The 21,499-nt window shown below is 41.1% G+C and overlaps 1 protein-coding gene across 1 annotated transcript; it reads left to right on the forward strand.

The window, feature by feature from the left end:
- The first annotated feature begins 1,500 nt into the window (after positions 1–1,500).
- THOC1 (THO complex 1) lies at positions 1,501–21,150 on the forward strand. Its single transcript, XM_033053945.2, has 21 exons — positions 1,501–1,581; positions 2,664–2,737; positions 2,838–2,898; positions 3,797–3,863; positions 4,876–4,994; positions 5,620–5,668; positions 6,169–6,264; positions 6,517–6,599; positions 7,059–7,132; positions 7,653–7,761; positions 8,768–8,899; positions 9,365–9,465; positions 10,705–10,771; positions 11,800–11,850; positions 12,477–12,547; positions 13,861–13,956; positions 14,250–14,315; positions 16,260–16,343; positions 16,562–16,709; positions 18,202–18,280; positions 20,238–21,150. Exons 1-21 carry the CDS (start codon positions 1,534–1,536, stop codon positions 20,531–20,533), a joined length of 1,971 nt encoding a protein of 656 aa, XP_032909836.1. The 5' UTR covers positions 1,501–1,533; the 3' UTR covers positions 20,534–21,150.
- Positions 21,151–21,499: the final 349 nt, after the last annotated feature.

A 21,499-nucleotide genomic window follows, 5' to 3' on the forward strand; every position in this document is an offset into this window, starting at 1 on the left:
AAAAACCCACCCCAAAAAAAACCGCACCAAAAAAGTCCCAAACTGATCCCCCCCCCCCAAAAAATATATATTCCCATGTATCCTTTCGTGCGTTATTTAAAATATCTGCATTTAATAATAATAACAAATTTAATTTTAATATTGCTCGCCTCTTCCCAGGATACTGGATGTTTGAGCTTTTTCCCACCTATGAACAAAGTTTGGCAGTACCTGTGCTTTTTGGCCAGACACCAAGATCCCTTCCTAACCCAAACAAATCCATGATTCTGATTCCAGGATCATGAGAAATGTAATTTCTGCTGGAAATATTTCTGTTGCCTAGGAGGTAGCTGTAGGATATTGCCCAACCTGTAAATTGCCAGCACTGAGGTGATTTTAGTCATGATATAAAAGTCCCTAATAATTTTCACTCCGGTTATACTTTGAAAATGGTGGTCTAGGGTTGTTTATCAGGAAAAAACAAAAACAACAGCTACATCTGTAGAGTCATTTCCACTTTGGCAATAGTGAAACGTGAAAGGTCTGGGCACGAGTCTGATGAGGAGAGGCTGAGAGGGCTGGGGTTGCTTAGCCTGGAGAAAAGGAGGCTCAGGTTGTAGTTCAAAACAGGTTCTTTCGCCCGATATTCAAGAAACCAATCAACTGAGTCGAGGTATTTTATTTATTTACAGTCCCAAGCAGAGGGGTGCTGCGTGGCAAACCCACAAAGCCAGCACTCTGACTACCAAGATGTTTCACTATTTATACATTTTAGCAAACAAAGGCATTCACGTTCACTGACTACAAGTTACATAGTTCTCGCATTGATTTGTATTCTATCTTCTGTTAGTTAAATAATTCCCTCATTCTCACACTAACTAGTCTGTACGGTCAGGCCTCCTCCCGAGTCGGTGGCCACAACCTCCCTGCCAGAATTACTTCTTACCCAGCTCCAGCACAGATTTCAGTACAGCTGCTGAGCTGGCTTTGTTCACTCCATCCTTATCTCGAGAGTTCAGATCATTGAAACGTGTCAAATACTACACTTTAACAAGGCAATTCTACCGACGAGTAATCTATCCTTATAACACCTGGACACCGAGAGAACTCATCGCTCTCTACAACACCCGAGAGCAGGCTGTGCACAGCTGCGGGCCGGCCTCTTCTCCCAGCAACAAGTGACAGGTCCAGAGGACACGGCCTCCAGTTGTGCCAGGGGAGGTGTAGGCTGGGTATCAGGAACAATTTCCTCACTGAAAGGGCTGCCAAGCATTGGCACAGGGAAGCGGCGCAGTCACCACCCCTGGAAGCGCTCAAAAAGCCCGCGGATGTGGCCTTGGTGTGGGGCCTGGCACTGCTGTGTTAAGGGCTGGACTCGGAGGAGCCACCCCGGCGGTGTTTCCCAAGCCAAGCCCCTCCAGCACCCGGGTCCCAGGCCCGCCCCGCCGGCACAGCCCGTGGCTCCCGCGCTCCTCCCTCTTCCCGCCGGCTGGGCGGGGGCCATGGCGTCATCGGCGCGCGCCCGCAGCGCCGCCGGCCCGCCCGCCCGGGAACATGTCGCCGCCGCTCTTCAGCCTGCCCGAGGCGCGGCTCCGCTTCACGGTGAGCCTCCCCCGCTTCCCTCCTGCCTTCCCTCCGGCCCTCCCGCCTTCCCTCCATCGCTGCCGCTCGGATGGGGGCCGACCGGGAAGCTGCGGCGGCCAGGCTGTGCCTCGGCGCCAGCGGGCCCGCGGCCCGGGCGCTCCTTTACGGGGCGCTCAGCGCGGCCGGGGTGCGGCGGTGTGGGAGCGGGAGTGAGGGCGGGCTGCACCCCGGCTCGGCCAAGGCAGGATGAGTCCTCAGGTTAGCGAAAATTAATGTCAAAGACAGCGAGAGTGTGGCGTGCCCTCTGCCGCAAAACGCCCGGGCTTATTGCACTTCTCTGTGCCTCTGCTGAAGAATGCTTTTCCTTTGCCAGAGCTGGGGGCTCCGTGCGTACCCAGGCCTCTGCATCCCGGCGTTTGCGACCCGGGCTGCCAGACAAGAGGGTGGGATTTGCAAAGAAGTGCTCGAGGCACAAGCACTCGGCCCATTAGAGCGATTTTGTCGCAGGAAATAGTAATTTTTAGACCATCTTCTTAGCAGGAGTCTGTGCTTTTAAACATCTTCATGAACGCAGGACTTGCAGGGATCCTGTGCAAGTTTGTAGGTGACAGAAAATTGGGAGGAGCTGTTAAGTCCCTTAAAGACAGAGAGACTCTCAGGCGCATGATGCGATTCTTGGGGCTGTCTGTGCAGGGCCAGATGTTGGACTCGGTGATCCTTGTGGGTCCCTTCCGACTCAGAATAGTTGCTGATCTGTGTTCCAAACCACCGTGACCACCTGAAGTTATGAGTGTGGCACATGAGACAATGGCAGATAGTGTTGGTCACAAGAGTGTGATCCTCTGTGTATCATTTAGAAATGCTGTTTTCACCATACTGTTAGCCCAGGTTTGAGGTGTAATGCTGTACTAGCTCACTTGCCTAATATCCTGTGTTCTTGTTATTTGCCCTTCTTATTACAAAGTTCTCTCTGTAAACTAACACATGATGTGTGGCAGAAAGATTCCTTAGTATTTATGTCTTCTTCTGTGAGAGGAAGGAGGAAGATCCTTTTCGTTTTGTACTGGTGTTATATCTCTTCTTTCTTTGCATTTTGTTAGACGTCCACCAGAGAGGCTCTGATAAACAAAAGCATCAAGCCATTGTTGAATGCATTTAACCAGGTTCCTGGAAGGTAAGTAAAGGCCATTTGACTTTTTAAAAAAGTTTTTAGGTAACTTTTAGTAATCTTGTGCCCGAGGATTGTTCCTAAGGCTGAATGTTTATATTTGCAGTGAAAATGAAAAGAAGTGTACCTTGGATCAAGCTTTTAGAGTTGTTGTAGAAGAAGAAATAGTAAGTACTTTAAGCTGCTGAAGCATATATCTTGTTGAACCTCAAATTTTTATTTGCAGGGCAGTATATTAGTGTAACAGCAACTTACTTTAGTAAGAAAACACTTTATTAAAAACAGGAACTATGTAATGGTGAGGCAATTGAGAATAAATACAGATGATTCAGGGAGATTGGTAGAATCTCCTGTTTTATAGACATCACACTGTAGAGAGAGCTGTTGTCTGAGCCTTTTCTAGCAGTTCTTTATAATGCTTATGAAGGTCTGCTGCATTTAAAATTCTGATTCATAAATATGCATTGTTCAATAAGTGTACTTTAAGAGTGGGTGGAAAGGGTAGGTTTGGAGTAGATGTCAGAAAGGAATTCTTCACTGTGAGGGTGGTGAGGCACCAGAACAAGTTGTCCTAAGATGCTGTGGTTGCCCCATCTCTGGAAGTGATCAAGGTCAGGTTGGATGGAGCTTTCAGCAACCCGGTCTAGTGAAAGGTGTCTCTGCCCCTGGCAGGGGGGTTTGAGCAATGAGATCTTTTGGCCTCCTCAGATCCAAACTGTTTTGTGATTTGTTACTAATATGTAACGAAGCTGCCTTGTTAGCTGAAAATAATGATGAATCAAATAATGTGTGAACAAATAATATTTAAATGAAGTCTGAATGTGGAATATTAATTTTCAGAGGTAAATGACTCTCTGTGCGTTTAGGTCTTTAGTGGCTGGAAGTAGTCAGGAAAGTCAATAAAAACTCACTACAGTTAACTGATAGGTCAAATTTCATAGGTTGTTTTGGGAAGTTGAATGTCAGTATTTGTTTTAAATATGCCTACTTGGAAACAAAAATTTTAGTTTTGTTAGATATATTATGGTCAGACTAGAGAACTTCAACACTGTTTTCTTTGTTTAGATAAATAAAGCTCCATGTGAGAATCTCCTGGCAATTATTTCTCTTGCTATTAATGGAGTCACAGAAGGTAAGCATCTCTATTTCAAATCTATTGGCAGTTCTAGGGAATGTTTAGGGGAATTTTAAAATCTTGATTTCTGTAAGTCATCTAGTGTGGTTACCTTTGATAATATGTGACTCTTATGCTAGTGGTTAGTAAGCTTGGGTTTGGTTCAGAAGAGAAATTAAGTATAATATAATAAAATTTGGTTATATATGTGACACTTGTATTGGAGTCTGTTGTTGTTAGTAAAGAAAGATGAATAGGTTTGGTTGTAGCATGATTAGCAATTTCTTTGTCCAGCACTCAAAAATTGTTAGAAATTTCTCATCATACTTTTGGAGATGAGACCATTGAAGCAGAGAGGTAAAATTACTTGGCAGAGGCAGAAATAACATCTGCATATCTGTGCTCATCTCCTCTCAGTATATGGCTGATTTTTAGATACTTGAATCTGTTTCAATAACAGATTGTGTCAGAAATCAGTGTGCTGATCTCTTCCGAAGTGGCTTTTGCTCTTTTCCTTTTGTTTATTTGTTCACATTCTTAATCAAAAATGGTTTGTTTTAGTAAGTATACATCAACTACATGTATAGAATAACAAGAGCTGTGCTGTGAGGAATGCAGGCACTGCCTACAGAGCATGGGTGGATGGACTTGCAGCACTGTTTTAGCTGCTTGAAAAGGCTCTCAGGCTTCATGGATGTGTGTAGTGGGACTGACTGGATTTAGAAGTCTGAAAGAGTTCACTTGCAGTCTGCAAGATGTGACATTGTTTCAGACTTTGAGATCATCAGTACAGTGACTCTTTTTTAATAGTTGTATGTTAGTGCAAAGCTTTTGCAAATCTCTTTTGAGTATGTGTAGAAATAGCTTTAATGAAAGTTCCCATCTTAGCTAAGTTTTCTGTTAGGATTTGTAAGCACTCGGAAGAACTTCTTCTACTTTTTTTTTAGAAATGTCCTTCAAGTGTAATGGATTTCTTTGTTTTGTATTTCAGTTCAAATTTGTTGAATAAAAGATTCCCTGTTCCTCATAGGTATCTGCACTGCATCAACTCCTTTTGTGCTTTTGGGAGATGTCCTGGATTGCCTCCCTTTGGATCAGTGTGACAAAATTTTCACCTTTGTGGAGAAAAATGTTGCTACGTGGAAATCGGTGGGTATTTTTGAAAACTTTGCATAATTTGGCCAAAGCTTTTGTCTAAAAGAACCATTTTAATGAACAGAATTTAACTGTCTTTGTAGCTGACATATAAGTGTCAGAAACTCCAGAAATAGCACCTGAAAAGCATTCTACTGCCTCAGTGTTTTCCTAAACTGGAGTTTCTAACTAGAACTACTCCCATAGTCATTCAGGCTAGTTTGTTTCAGGTTACATTATGGCCCCTGATATATTCACAAACTGCTGTTTATTGCTAATTCAAGTATCTATCAATTTCTCCTTCCAGATCACCAGTATTGTGAACACTGTAAATCTTATTTGGGTTCTCTTTGCTTGGTTGTATAAATCATGCATGGAGTAATAAAGGAAATGAATATAAAAATTAGTGCATTCATTGTCACTCATGGTTTTTTCTCTATGAAGTCTGGATGTAAATGTGTTTTATGCTTTCTTGGAATTTGTGAGACTTGCCTTTTCATGAAACCTGCCTGTTACGTAAGTGCAGATTCAAATTTGGAGTTTTCTGTAGGAGTAACTCATACTTATTGTGATTGGATTAAATCTACTCAAGAAGGTTTTATGATCCCTTAATGTTCTAAATATCTTTACTCTGTTTCAGAACACATTTTACTCTGCAGGAAAAAATTACTTGCTACGCATGTGCAATGGTGAGTGGTAGTTTTTCAGGGAGGAGGGAGCAGTATTAAAAAACTTCTATCTCAGCAAATGAAAATGAGTTTAATAATTTCATTTAAATTCAGATGTGTTCAATAAGTAATAAAGTTAAAAGGTGCATTGCTCAACAGATACGTGTTCCTGCCTATCAGTGTAAAAGTAATTCAGACCTCAGGGAACTCTCTTCATCAGTGCAGATCATTATAGAAGAATATCATTCCTCAGCAATGACAAGGCCTGTATTCAAGGCTATATTTGAGTAGGATTCATTCCAACTTATTTTATATTGGTGTTGAAGGTGTTGAGAGAATTGGCAGAATGCATTTGGAAGAAATATGTCTGGTCAGAGGGAGTCACTGGCATTTGAATTTACAAATATGAGCTTCCTTTCATTAGCTCTGTAGGTCATATAATTAGCAAGTCTTGAGTTCTGTTTCATGAGAAATGAAAAGAGGGATAAATACTAATATTCTTTATTTTTTACAATATTTAGACCTCCTAAGAAGATTATCTAAGTCACAAAACACAGTCTTTTGTGGAAGAATTCAGCTATTCCTGGCTAGGTTATTTCCACTTTCAGAAAAGTCAGGTGAGATTTTTGCATTTCATCACACTTAACATTGAGACTAAGTAAACTGATCCTTTTAAGTTTATGATGGTTGCAGACCAAATCCAGTTGGACCACATCACTTTGCACTTATATCCTAGTTCTTGTGTCTGTCCTTGACTTTTATTTGCTTTATTTCAAGTGGAAGTTTTGAATGCTCTGAGAATTGAGTGTCAGCATTTCTTAAACAGACTTGGAAACTTCACAGCTTTTAAGACTTTCTGTTTTTCACAGGGCTTAACCTACAGAGTCAGTTTAACCTGGAAAACGTCACTGTTTTCAATACCAATGAACATGAGAGCACTCTGGGACAGAAGGTGAAAATTCCTATGTCATTTTTCACTGATTCTGCCTTAAACTTGTAAGATTGTTGGCACAAAAAGTCTTTGTGACTGTAGGTTCATTTGGTTGTCCCTCTGCCAGACCAAGCTGTTGTTTTGGGAATAGGCGTGTCACCTGGAACATTAAACTCTGCACTCTTAGGGGAAAAAGATGGGTTTGATTATGTTGAATGAACACTGTCATTTACTGTGCAAAGTTTTCCCCACAGTATGCGGAGGACAGAGCTGTCTCTTCAGTTTTTTTCAGAAGTGTGGCTACCATTGCATTAAGACAGGAATTTGTTGCACATATTGCAGTCATAATACTTCAGAAATCTTTTGAGTTACCAGCTTAAGCTTTCTGATCCAATGTGTAGTTGAATGTTTGCAGTCTGAGAACTCTGTGCAAACTGTAGTGGCATTTGTATAAAAATTAAATAATTTTCTCCTCTTTAGCACACCGAGGAGAGGGAAGAAGGAATGGACGTGGAAGAAGGTGAAATGGGAGATGATGAAGCACCGACAAGCTGGTGAGCTGACAGAAATCTAAAAGCTGAAGCAAACTTTAAAAAGTAAAAGGAAAAAAACTGTTTGGGAAATATCTTTAAATGTTGTGGTCCAAATTATCCTCATCTCCTGCCCTCTGAAGATTAGATGTCTCAATTGCTTAAGTTGGCTGAGAACTCTGGTTTCTACAATTTTTCAAATTCCCTTCACAAAACTTGTTGTGATAAGATGTATTCAGGGATTTTGAGTATATGCTTAAGGAGAAAAAGCTGTGTTCCCCTTCATGCCACAGATGGTGAAAAACTCCTAAGATCTCTTTTGTGTACTATTTCTGCTTTTATGGTGAGAAAGTAACAATAGACTGAATGGAAAACTCTTACATGGACAAATCCTGAGTTACAAATTTCTCTGTGACAGTTCACTACTGACTCACTAACTTACTTCCGAAATGAATGATATTTTCTAGGATTGTACATTCTGGAGTGAAATTGAGTATAATATATTGCTTTTCAGTAAGGGTTTTTTTCATTCTTCTTTCCACAGTTCCATTCCAATAGATTATAACCTATATAGAAAGTTCTGGTCACTTCAAGATTATTTTAGAAATCCTGTGCAGTGCTATGAGAAGGTGTCATGGAAAACGTTTCTTAAGGTAATCTGAGTTCATGCTTTCGACCATTCAGCCTAGGTAAAGGTCATTGTTTACATGAGGAGCAGTGACTGCATAAGCATGGAACAGTTCAAAGACTCATGCCACTGAAAAATGATGGTGCATGCGGAAATGCTTTTTGCTGTTTTCTGAAGTGAGCCTTTTTCAGTAAATGAGTATGTTGTGCTAAAAATACAATAAACCCCCTAATGTATGTCAATATCAGAAATACTTCATACATTGCAACAGTGCCAGAAGTACCTTTTTGTGGCTTATCAACTACAAAAAGCAGAACTAGTGGGTTTGGGTGGGTTTTATTACCCCGAGAAGATAAATATTTCTATCTAGTCCTAGCTCTTATTTTTGAGTAGTCATGTTGATTCCAGTGGGACCCTAAAGGAACTCTTCCTGGTTTCTAAGTAAGCATATCTCTTTGTAGAAGCAATGACTTGAATGTCCCCTTCTGCCAACTGTTTCAGTTTTGCTTGGTATAAATATAGATGAGGATTTATTGCTAGGATACTGTTTGTTCACAATTTATCACTCAGTATTTATTTAATTCAAAGAAGCTTAGTGGGTTTTTTTATCTTCATTCTCTGTGTTCTGGTAATAAGAGGTAATCCTAATATAAATCTTACTTATGACCACCCACAAAAAACTATCACAGGTGCAGTTCAGAAACTGATCAAGGCCAGACTTAAGTCTTTCAGATGAAATTTTTTACTATAGCACTGTCAAACCTTTTTTCTTCATGATGTCTAAACAACAAAGCACTGTCCACAACCCAAAATGTTGTTTTTCTTAGCATGCTTTAAATATTCCATATGATTCAATGTTCTGACATGATAATGCTTTCACATCATTTGTGCTTTTCAGAGAGATCCTACACATAGGTAACAAGTGGGTTGTTTCAGTGGGCTGATAGCAGATGTACAAGATGTACTTGCTTGGCTTTAAGTCTACAAAGGTTCGGTATTGTTTTCATGTGGTAAATAACTCTGTTTTGTAGTACTCAGAAGAAGTTTTGGCTGTTTTCAAAAGTTACAAATTGGATGACACTCAGGCTTCCCGAAAAAAGTTGGAAGAACTAAAAACAGGAGGAGAACATGTATATTTTGCAAAGTTCCTAACTAGTGAAAAGGTATGTCATTTCCCTTCCAGAATCCCAGGCTAATTGAGGTTGGAAGGAACCTGTCTGGTTCAGCCTCCCTGCTCGAAGTTCTCAGCTGGAGCAGTTGATCAGCACTATGTCCAGTTGAGACTCCGCCAGTTTTTTTATTTGTTTTTTGGTTTTGTTTTGATGTGGTTTTTTGGGTTTTTTTGTGGGTTTTTTTTTGGTGGGGTTTTTTTTGTTTTGTTTTGTTTTTGTTTTCTTTTTTTGTTGTTGTTTTTGGGTTTTTTTCTGATAGAAAAAGAAATAGAATAAATCTATTTTATTCTTTGTGGGTTGCCTCTGTTAATTAATGACTCAGAGGCTTCTATTTCTGGAATAAGAGTCTTCAATAAAGCTATCATTTGTTTATTGGTTTTAATTTCTAATGTTGCCTTTACAAAGTTAAAAGTGAGTAAATATTTAAACATCTGTTGCTTTTTTGTTGTTGTTTAGCTGATGGATTTACAACTGAGTGACAGTAACTTCCGTCGTCACATCTTGTTGCAGTACCTAATACTATTTCAGTATCTAAAGGGACAAGTCAAATTTAAAAGGTAATGTGAAAATATTTTGTGTTTTGGGAATGGGAAGCTAGGAACTTGGAGATAAACCAAAATATTTTAAAGTAGTTTGCCTACTTACTCTGAGGTTGTGGAATTTGAAGTCTTGGATTGGTAAATACAGGGTGTGGCTGAAGTTATTTTACAGCAGGAAAGCAGAGGTCTCATTAATTTCTCTGTTCCTCTGCCTGATTCTTTGCCCTCCCTTGCTCTAGTGTTCATTGGACTTGCTCAGAATTCTGCCATTTACTATACAGGCAAAAACCCAATCTGCTCATCTTTGCAGAGTAAGTTTTCTGCCAAGTTGGTGATGTGTGGGGCCTCAGAGAAGTAGAGGCCATTAAAACTTACTTACAGTGAGTGCCAGCCATGAGAGGGAAGGAGACTCTTCTTGGCAGCACCAAGTTGTTAGACCAGTGCAAGGTACTGGTATGTGGTATCATTTTTAATCTATACTGAGTCTGCAATGTGGCATTGGTTGCTGATTTGTTTTTTCTTAGTGTACTGTAGAACTCTCTCTGAAATGGCAAGAAGTAACAATGGTAATGGTTGCTTTTATAAATTAATGGGATAGAACCAAACCCCATCTGTTTCTAGTCTAACGTTATTCTGAAGAAAATCCATCTCTGTTCATTTCCTGTGCCCTGGGCCGTGTGTGCACATAGTAATTAACATCCTTAACAAGGCAGCTGTCTCCCACCTGTTATATATTGCTTTTTATAAACAGCTCTCAAAGAACTTTGTAAACTAGGTTAGGATCATTATCCTAATTCTACAGATTATTTATCAAGGCAGTCTAGTGGCTGAGAAGAAATGGAATTCAGGTCTTCTGAATTCCAATTCAGTCCTTTTGAGATGACAGTCATTTCAATGTCAATGCATTAAAATGTTAATTATAAGCAGTCACTTACTGGTGGTCAAGGGTGGCATGAGATACAAATGGTGTTGTATAACACTTGGTGAATGTTTTTGAGGTAAATCTTTTCATTGTGCTTTGGGTCCAAACATTGAGGTGTGATCTTGAATCACTCAAATGGATTTCCTACTGTGTGAATCTACACCTTGAAAATATAGATGCCAAGCACATCTAATTAATTCCACAAACTAACAAATGGTGAGTCCCTGGGACCACAGCAGATCACATTCGAAACACTTTCCTCAGATCCCCTCTAACACCCCTCAGAAGGTATATGGTGCAAATTATGTGTTGTTATTTTTGTTTTTCAATTCCAGTTCAAACTACGTTCTTACAGATGAACAGTCTCTTTGGATTGAAGATACTACAAAAGCAGTCTACCAGGTTGGTACAGTATCTACTTTAATAAAAATTACATGGAAAAATATTAAGCACCTTTGAGCAGTAACCACCATTTTCTCTGGAGTTTTTATCCTATGTACAGTAATTTCGCGATTATAAGCTGCACCATTTTGACTAAAATTTTGCTCCCACCCTGGAAATGTGGCTTACACTCAGGAGCGGCCAATATGTGAAAAATTTTCTGAAATTTCCAACCCCGGAAGTGCAGCCAAGGTGCCGAGCTGAGCACTTGCCAGTAAAACCCAGGATTACGCGATTGTTACAAATTGGTTACTCTGTTGCATGGCGGATGCAGGCGGGCACTGTGCCGGCAGCGCGGGGGGGTGGGGAGGGAGGCCGGGGACTCCGTGCTGCCATCCCTGCAGCTTGGGGGGAGGTGGGGGCTCCATGCTGCCATCCCCAGGGCAGAGACAGGGGGCTCCGTGCTGCCATCCCCGGGGCAGAGGCAGTAAAGGGCTGCGTGCTGTCATTGCCGCGGCCCAGGGGAGAAGCGGGGGGGCTCCCGCCCCCGTCTGCCGCCGCAGGAGCAGGCAGGCTCCTTCCCCTCCTGCCACCGCCACCGTGGGTGCCGGCGGGCTCTTCATCCCCGCCTACCGCCACCGCCGCAGGAGCGGGCAGGCTCCGTCCGCGCCTGCCACCATGGGGCAGCGCTGGGCTGGGGCGAGCGAGCCCAGCGGCAGCAGCAGCCAGCCCCAAGCGGGCCTGCTGAGCTGGGCCACCCGGCCCCGTTGGCAGCCCCGAGCGGGCCGAGACCGCACGGCCCGAGCCAAGCCAGTAAACCCCGCCATCTCATGATTCTGTTACTATTTGGCAACTTTGTTGCACGCGGGTCCTCGCTGCGAACGACAGAGCGGCTTATAATTGGGTGCGGCTTTTGTATGGACAAAGAACGAAATGTTGCCGACACCCGGAGATGCGGCTTATAGTCAGTGCGGCTTGTAATCTTGAAATTACTGTATTCTGCTACAGATATAATGCAAAAAGTTCACCTTCTTTTCTCCCATTCATAGCTTCTTTCAGAAAATCCTCCAGATGGAGAAAGATTCTCTAAAATGGTAGAGGTGAGTATTTTGATACCTGCCTAAACAAAATCTATATAACACATAAAAAAAGCAGTTTCAGCTTAAACTAGTTTTTGGAACACACCTGTTATATCTAAGTGAACTTTTACCTCATCCCAGTAAAAAAAACCTCTTATAATGTCTTTTTATTTTGTAGTCATATTTTATCCCATGTTTTCATTAATACTCTTTTCTTACTTCGGGAAGGAATGGGTATATGCCTGTATGTGCATTTGTACCTACAGGACAATGGATATTTACAAGTTTTTGCAGATAGGAGTCCTGTGCCCAAAAACATGGAAATAAAATACAAGTGAAATTAATGAAAACCCAAGACATTGTCTTTTTGCTTTTCATTTTTCCTTTATTTTGACTACATCTATTTTCTTGTCTAGACCAGGGTAAATAAAGCCTTTTCCACAATTTTTGAAGATAGGCGTTGCACTATTTTTAGTTGCCTAAGATTATATTGATGATCTTCAAGATAGTGACTGAAACACACAACCTAGAACAAAGTTTTCCCCTTAATTTAATTTAATTTTCCCTTAATAAGTTTAAAATTTTGGGGTCAACTCTGAAAGTGCTTATGACCTTAATAATGTGCAATACTTTCTGTGTTTCTACAGCATATATTAAATACTGAAGAAAACTGGAACTCATGGAAAAATGAGGGCTGCCCAAGCTTTGTAAAAGAAAGGTAACTGTGTTACGAAACAGAAGCTTTCTGCTGCTTGTTTGAAATCGTGGTTACACTTCAGAATATGGCACCCATGGTGTATATGTGTTAACCACTCACACAACTTGGAGATCTGTACAGTTGCCTGTCCTTTCAGTGAGTGCAGACTCTTAGATTCCTGCCAGAAGTCATAAGGCTTGCAGTGTGTCAGGGCGGAGGTGTTTATGGGTGTGTGGGCTCTCAGGAGAGCATTCCTCATTGTCTCAGGACAACATTTTGTGGTACTGAGTATCCAGTGGTCCAGGAGACTGGAGCAGGTTTTGTCCCCTCCTGCTTTCAGCAGACCCTAGGTTGAAGTAGTGCCTGACTTTTCCTTATATCCCTTTGGATTGCCTCAAATGAAGCCCTTGGCATTATGGCTTTGGCAGGGCAGCATACCTGGAGCTTGTGTAACAGTTCTCTTACGCAATTTATTTATTAGTTTGCCATTTGATTGTGATCACTCACTTATCTTAAGGGAAATGACAATTAGATGGCTTTCACCACTGAAAGTTTCCTGTTATTAGTTACTAACTAGTGGCAAAACTTGAGCTTTGACTCCATGTGTCTACTTGGAGAGGATGACCAAACATTTTTCTTCAACCCTTTTTCATTGTACACACATACTGTGGCCTCTTTGTTGCAAGGAGCATCTGGGTCATTAGCTCTTTGGAGATTTCCTTTTATTGGAGAGATGAGGTGCATCCATCTCTTCATGGCTTAAAGCTGTTTGCAAAAAAAAAAAAGGGAGGGGGGCTGTTAGAAGAGAGAAATTACTATTGCAGGGGGGTTGTGGAAAAATAAAATTATGAAATTTGACTTTTATAAATATTCTGTCTCCTTTAGATCTCATCCAGAGTTTCAGCTTGGGTAGGTCTTGCCCTAACCTCATTGGTCTGGGATCTCCGTTCTCTGATCCCATGAAATCGGGTGCAGCTGGGGAAAGGGACCTTGCAATCATAGAGCTGATGATCCCAGTAGCAGGGTAGATCATGTGCTCTGGTACTAATGTGATTTGCTTTCTTCTCTTTATTTGGATTTTGGTAGACCTTTACATTTTTGAATGAACTAATTTTGGTGTCTGGCAGAAACCTTTCCTTATCTCTACTTTGCCTTCTCTCTCTCGTCTTCCCCAATGCCTCCTTTCACTCTTAGGCTCACTGTCCTTCAGTCCTTTCATTATGACTTAACTTGGCACCATCTCTGTGTGAAAGGTGAAGGTGAAATAGCTTGTTTTTATTCTTGAGATATTACTGGTTTGATTCTAAAGAACATATTTGGTTTTTTTTATTTAGACCTCCTGATTCTAAGCCAATGAGGCCTGTGAGGAAGAGGCCAGCTCCAGAGGACTTCTTAGGAAAAGGATCAAACAAAAAAATCCTTATGGGGAAGTATGTTGGGTTCTCTTTCCCAGAATTTCTGGGTTTGGGTTGGTTAGTTGGTTTGGGGGGCTTTTTATTTGGGTTTTTTTCCCCCACTGTTTTTTCTATGCAACAGTTTTCAAACACCCTTACTTAGGAGCTGCCAAAGAACAGTCAAAGGATATATCATTATTTTAAAACTTGCAGTAGGCTTTCTTTCTGTATAAAGAAAGGATCTTTTACAGGTCCCTTTAAAACAGTCCATAAGTGTGGAGTGGTAGAATGGTGGACATAAACAATGTGTGTTTGTGCTTTTTTTTCAGTGAGGAACTGACCCGCCTTTGGAATTTATGTCCTGATAACATGGAAGCCTGTAAATCTGAGAGTAGGTAGGTAAGAAACAGGTGTGTCATTGTGGAAAGCTAATTAGCACCCTAATGAGAGAGTTACAAAATTGGCATAAGGAAGATGTACAAGATAATCTTAGGAGGTGTGCATTTCACACCTTCTTGAAAGAAGGTGGTTGTATGAATCTTTGCCTTGAAATCTGCTTACAGTTTTCCTCACTTCTTTGAGTGTGTATACTGTCAGTAATTTTCATTGCTTAGTAAAGTAAAATCTTAAGCTGAAAACCAGATGAAAACTCCCCTTTTGTAGAGCATGATTGTATAATTAATTACCTTATATAATGAAGGAAGATTGCCAGGTCTGGCTCTGATGAAGTTAGCAAGCTACTTGGCTATGATTTTTGAGCAGGCCTGTGTTTTAAACAATGCTAGATAAGAGGAAATTGGCTACCAGTCATTGTTCCAGCACATACCGGGTCTATTCATGGGGCAGATACAGAAAAATGCAATTATTAGTTGTCCCGTATGCTTGCACAATTGTAGGAAATACTTAAAATGTACTCTGCTACACAACTTCTTTGTTGTAGATACCAAAATCTCTTTTACTGTGCAGACATGATACAGAGTAAGAAAATTTGGAGAAGAATAGGACAGTTCCCAAAGAGAACTCTGCTAGTAAAGGCTGTAGAGTCTGGTTGCCTGGGAAGAGGTGTTGGCTGTGCAGATATCCTGAGTGGAGGAATTGCTTTTCTAGGGGTTCAGAGCTTTGCTGAGGGAAGTGTGTTCCTTTCTTGTGAGGCTGGGATGTACAGGAGGGTCTTTGACACGATACTTGCCTTTGCTAGGCTGAGGGCTGAAGGTGGAGTTGTGTTTGGGACCAAAGCTTTTTGTTCCTTGTGTGTGATTGTATTGTGCTGCAATGTCTTTAAATAAAAATAATTAAATAAAGCCCTTAACAAATGGAGATAAACAAAGAAAATGCATGCCATGGTAAACAGGAAATAGATTCCACAGCATCTGGGTTCAGTTCCAAGTTTTTATTGTGGGCTTTGTGGCTGTACGTGGTCAAGTGATTGTAGCTTTTTGCTTTGGTTCTCACATCTCCATTCAGATGGGGTAATACTTCCTTAGCCGTCCCCCTTTTTAGGGGGTTGTTCTGGGGATAATGTGGTAGGACTCGGGGTTTTCAAGGTGCTGACTTTGTTCCAGTAGTCAGTTAATGGTGCATGGGGCACTGCTGCCCTGGGCAAAATGCCTTTTTCACAACTAAATTGAAGTGAATTTATAGACCAGTGTGCTTCACCCCTGCTCCAACCCTTTACTAGACTCCCTTGGAGTAGCAGGTGTGTCTCTGTCAGCATTAGGTAGGAGAAATGCAGATCATTACGAGCTTGCTTTGCACTACTGAGAGTCTTGGCTCTCAGTAACCTCCAGCTCTTACACAGTCTGTATTTCTTGGTTAGAGTCTTCTCAGCAGCAAACTGTCCTGATGGTGTGACATCTCATTTTTGTTCTGTTTTTAGGTCAGGGTTCCTTTTGTGCTGCTTTGAATACCTGTCAGAACCAGCCGCAAGTGGTTCTGAGAGCAGATGGAGCTGAGGTGGGGGGTGGCAGGGACAGCTGTTTTACTGATGCTGTCAAATGGCACAAAACTAGCAACCATTTTCAACTCCTGAGTGCTTGTAGACAGATGTTGATGTCACCTCTTGGTATGGCAGGAAGTTTAAATGTGTATAATAGGCAGTGCTAGCAACTGCTGGCACACTCTAGTGCCACACTCTAGTGGTTATGCAGTAAATAATTTTATAGCAACATATATCAAACAATTTCTTTGCTTATTTAAAATTGTTAAATTTGAGTGGGTTGGTTTGAGGGTTTTTCTCTTCACTGGATGAGCTTGAGATATGTATGAAGGAACAAAGACTGTCTATTTTAGAGAAGTTTGTGAGACATATTAAGCTTCTTATTTGATTTTTTTTTTTTTAGGGAATATATGCCAACACTAGAGGAATTTTTTGAAGAAGCTATTGAACAAGCAGACCCTGAAAACATGGTTGAAAATAAGTATAAGTATGTCCATCTCTGTGTTTCACTTGATTTTAATCTCTTCCATGTTTGGATTGTTAAAGAAAACAGACTGTTCTCAGCATTACTAGTATCTGTGTGGGACTCCAGAACTGCACAGAAACGATTTAAATTTGGACAGAAATATATTACTAAGTGTCTCAAATCTCTCTCTGCTTTTATAGATACCAGACTTTACTAATCAAACTTGTGTTTTATTGTAGGGCTGTGAACAATTCTAACTATGGCTGGAGAGCACTGAGACTTCTGGCACGCAGAAGTCCCCACTTCTTCCAGCCAACAAACCAACAATTCAAGAGTTTACCTGAATATCTAGAAAACATGGTAATCAAATTAGCCAAGGAGCTTCCTGTAAGTAATAATAAATATCTTACAATAATAAATGCTGAATTCATTCATATTCTGCTTTTCTCTCTGCAGTCCATTTGATACATGAGGACAGAGGGGGCAAAAAAAGCCCCCAAAAACCCAACTAGGAAAAAAGCTTGTACACTAAAGTAAAAATTACAAATTAAATTAGTCTAATCTCTGAAGATCCCAGTAACAATAAACTGAGTAACATTGATTAACCTAGTAACTGTTAAGCCCTGCCTTGTACTCTGTGGAAAAAAATCAGCTATGGCAATCCTGTTGGTGGACAGGAGTGTGTGTATATATATATATATATGTATAAACCTTTAGATGTATGTGTGTGTGAATATACACACAGATATATATATATGAACCCAACTGCTTGGGTTCCATGTTGCAGTGCAGACCAAATTTATGGAGGGTATCAGCCAGAATCATGGCTTGTGAATATACTGGGATGGCAGGAGAAGAGGCAGTATCTGCAGCTTAAGGTGCTCTGCTGAGTGTTACCAGAGCTTTACAGCAAGGTTCTGCTGTCAGCTCCCTTACTTCTAAAATATGCAAAACAAGAATAAGCCTTGTGGAGGTGTAAAATTTAGGCATTAACACTTTGCTTGGTCAAATTTGAGTCCAGGGAGGGGCCTTTCAGATTGCTTTATACACAGTGATAAGAGAGGCTGCCAGTGGGAAAGGGGCACTTTGTACACCTCTACGTTAGCACACAACCTAGAAATGTCTTGCAGATAGAAACCACTCCTTCTCTACTGAGACCCTCCTTCTGTGTAATGTAAGGTCTAATGGTTGGATTTTAATATGTTTTGTTTGTCCAGCCATCACAGTTAACTGTATGCTAATAACAAGTTTAGAAAAAATGTGAATATTTTAATTTGTTGAATGCATTAAGGTATGGTTGTATGCAATATTCCTGATGGTACTAGTGTCCTGTGCCAAATGCTATGGCAAGAAAGAACTGTGTACCTAGGGCCTGAGGCTTAAATGTAGGGAAAGATGAAACCTTTTGGCTGATCAGTAGCTAAATGAGGGAGTGAAAAATCTGTGTGTTTGCTACCTTCCAGAAGTCTGAAAGTACATAAACTTTGGGAAATTCCCAAGTGCTAATAATTCACTAATAAAATTAGTGAATAACAATAATGATTTTTTTTTAAAAATGTTCATTGCTAGTGGTCTTTAATTTGGTTGGCTGGAGGTTTTTTTAGGAAAGTGATAAAGCTATGGAATGCTTAGTTGTTACTATGAAAAGGAAGAATCCTGTGAAGTCAGTGGATGCTTTTATGAGGTTTTTTTTTTTTAGTTGGTAATGTGTTTTATTAGAACTTACTGGTGTTTAGGAGACTCTGGGGGATTTTTAATTCTCATATGGGATCGTGTCAGGCTTCCCATTCTAACACACATTCCAGAGACAAGCACGGAGTTATAGAATTTCTCTTTGAACACAAAATTCATCCAGTGATGTTTAGTTCTTTCATTGTAGCCTCCTTCTGAAGAAATAAAAACAGGTGAAGATGAAGATGAGGAAGATAATGATGCTTTATTAAAGGAAAACAATGAAAGTAAGATTTACATATTCTCAGTCTTGTCAGTTTTTCTCTTGATGTGTATTGCAGAATCTGTATTTTAACAGTTTCCACTGAGGACCATCAGCCCTGCTTATACCTGTGCATTCACACCAAAAAGTGCAGCCTTTTTGGGACGCAGGGCACCAGGAGAAGCCTCCCAGTGTCCTGGCCTGCAATGCTGAAAGCATCTGACTTGTTGGATTAGCACTTTCATTAGGAGCCCCTTTCACTTTTTTAGCTATGTGGTGTATGTTGCCAGTGTCACTGGGTGTTCATGGCTCAAATGTCAGCTGTGTGAAAGCCTGTGTGAGTGCTCCTCACCCACTTTCCTGTTCTCTCTGCCCTTTAATCACTGGGGTAAGCACTTTCCCCCAGCCTCCTCCTGGGGTGGTAGTTGTGGGACTTTCAAAAATGGACATATTCCAACTCTGAGATCTTTGCTTCCTCTTCATTTAAAATACCTTAAAGGCAAAAGGCTGTCTGAGAGAAGAGCAACCTTCCTGACAAACATAATCTCGCTCATTTTTCTCCACAATCCACTTCTGTTTGTCTCTTGCCTTTAATCCTGGCACGTCCTGCTCCTAGGTGTCCTTCCCCAGCTCCTTTGTGAATCTGCCCTCTTCCTTCCATCCTCATTCATGCCTTCATCTCACAGCACCTTCTTCCTTGTGTGTTGTAAGCCTGTGTGCCAGCTCCTGGATCCAGCATGGGTGGATGGGACATGCAGGGCATGGAAGCCAAACACTGGGTACCTCTGGCAGCTTTGTTGCAAACTTTTTTCTGTCAGTGGAAAGCCACCTGTGGGCCTCTGTAAATCTCTCTCATGTTGCCCTTTTCCATTAAGCACTTCACCTTCTCCATAGTCTCCTTTCCAATAATAGAGAAGTTCTTTCCTCTTCAACTTAATACTAATTCACACAACCCTTGTGGTGTCACTGTGTGGGATTTACATCTTTCTTTAAATCTTGTCTTAAAGCAACAATGGCAGAGCCATTGCTGTGCTTAGACATGAGGGAAGTGATCTGAGGGCTTTTATTGTTTTGTTGTTCTGCATCCTTTGTCCTTTCTTGTTGATGTAGCTTTAATTCAGATAAATGAGAGTGACTGATAAGCACTGGAGAGACCTGAAACTTCTACTCCATGGCATAAGAGACTAATTTTTAATAAGAGATTAATTTTTAATAAAATATCTATTTTATTTAAAATTAGGAATATTATTAATTTCTCTATGTAATTCAATCTTTGGTGTTTCTTTCTTTCAAATTGTGAAATAAACATGGGTGGTAAGCCATAGATTGTAGACCATGATAAGCTATGAATGTGCAAACCCACCTGTAATAATCACTGCAGCTCTTGGCTTCTCAGCAGAGCCTAGTGTTCCATGGTTTTTATGTCAACACCAGAATGACAGAAAATCCTTAAAGTACTGACTACATGTAAAATTTCCTGTCACAGCCCAGTTGCCAATAGGAACATGAGAAAAAAGGGAATGAAACTGGGTTTGTTTGGTTGGTTATTTTACCTGGGTTGACTTACAGTAAGGTGACTAAAAACTTCCAAAACACAGCTAATGTTAAAGATAACTCTGTATTTTAATGTTATAATTTACTTGTGTTGAAAACTGTAGTCTGCCTGTCAAAATCCTTGTTTTCATTTCGAGGAAGCAGTTCTGGTGTAATTAAGACTTTAGCATTTCTCTCTCAATATAGTAAGAGATAACACAAAAAGCAAGATTTTCCTTATTATGGGCATTAAAGGACATTGCTCTTGAAACCCAGGTAAACACCTGTAAAAATCTGCTCTCAGAGTTTGAGTAGGTTTGGAAAGCTACAGGAAAGGTATAAGTCAGTCTGTCAGTAAATAAACAGAAGATTTAAAATCAGGGAAGATTCATTTGCAGTGTCTGGAAACATTCCCTTTGTCTAACTGATTCCTCCTCTGTTTTCCCCAGGTCCAGAGGTACAACGGGACAAAGCCATGACGGGCGAGCAGATTGAGTCCTTTGCGAACAGGCTGGGGGAGCAGTGGAAGGTCTTGGCCCCCTACTTGGAGATGAAGGAATCTGACATCAGGCAGATTGAGCTGGACAGCGAGGATGTGAAGATGAGAGCCAAGCAGCTGCTGGTGGCCTGGCAGGATCAGGAGGGTGCTCACGCCACCCCCGAGAACCTGATCACGGCGCTGACCAAAGCCGGCCTCGGGGACCTGGCTGAAAGCTTCACCAACGACACTGAAGGCAGCAGCTAACTCACCTCAGATGCCAACTGACTCACTTGGGGATGGGGCTGTTGGTAATTGTGACTTCTTCTGGTGCTTGCCATTGATAATTGTTACTTTTGTCGCTAGGTAACGGATTTTTTGATAGGTATTTTATGTTCAGGAAATTATATAAAGCTTTTTAATAATACTGTTGAATTGTCCAGATTGTCTGAGAAAAGGATTAGTTGCTCTGGCCTGGAACTAGGAAGCTTCGTCTTTGGTTGAAGAACTTAAAGGGGGAGGATGGAGAGTCCTGGCAGGTTTTGGGACAGGCTGTAGGTTTGGCACCAGCAGACCTTGGGTTGCTCCCACTGGACAGAGAATTGGCAAGCTCATTCCTCACGGTGGGAAGGACTGTGTGTAAAGGACTTTGGAGTCGGTCACCCTTTGGGGTGATGGGAGGTGGGGACTGTCAAAATCTACCTGGCAGAGATAAAATAAGATGGTGCTCCAAGCCACAACACTGACTTCCACTGAAGCACTGGTTCAGTCAATGATCATGGAATTTCCATGCTGGTTTTTATTAGTGATGATTGTTAGCTTCTCATTCTTTGGCTATGTAGGAATGTCTCTGAGTCTTGGTAAACAAAGAACTTTGTCACAGATTACTGTGAAGGTTTCATTTTAAGGTTATGGTTGTAGATGGGTACAAGCTGTTTTCCCTCAAAATATGAGATTTTTAAGGTGTTAAGTGGGAGCTGGCTACAGCTTGTTCTGTGGTTAGTTTGTGTAGTGTTTCTGTCAATTCAGCAAGATCTCTCTAATGGGTCAGTGTTAGGAAAATAACTTCCACGAACTCTTCTATGTATTTCTTCAGCTATTCACTCATAGCTGTGAATTTCCAGCAAGATTAGCTACCACCTCAAAACAGAGTTCCTGCCTGCAGAGCCATTGCTGAATTTTGTGCCTGCTACCTCACTTCAGATTTAAATGTGATGAGCCTGCAGGAACAGA

This window comes from Catharus ustulatus, chromosome 1, assembly GCF_009819885.2.
Source record: "Catharus ustulatus isolate bCatUst1 chromosome 1, bCatUst1.pri.v2, whole genome shotgun sequence".
Taxonomy (NCBI): domain Eukaryota; kingdom Metazoa; phylum Chordata; class Aves; order Passeriformes; family Turdidae; genus Catharus; species Catharus ustulatus.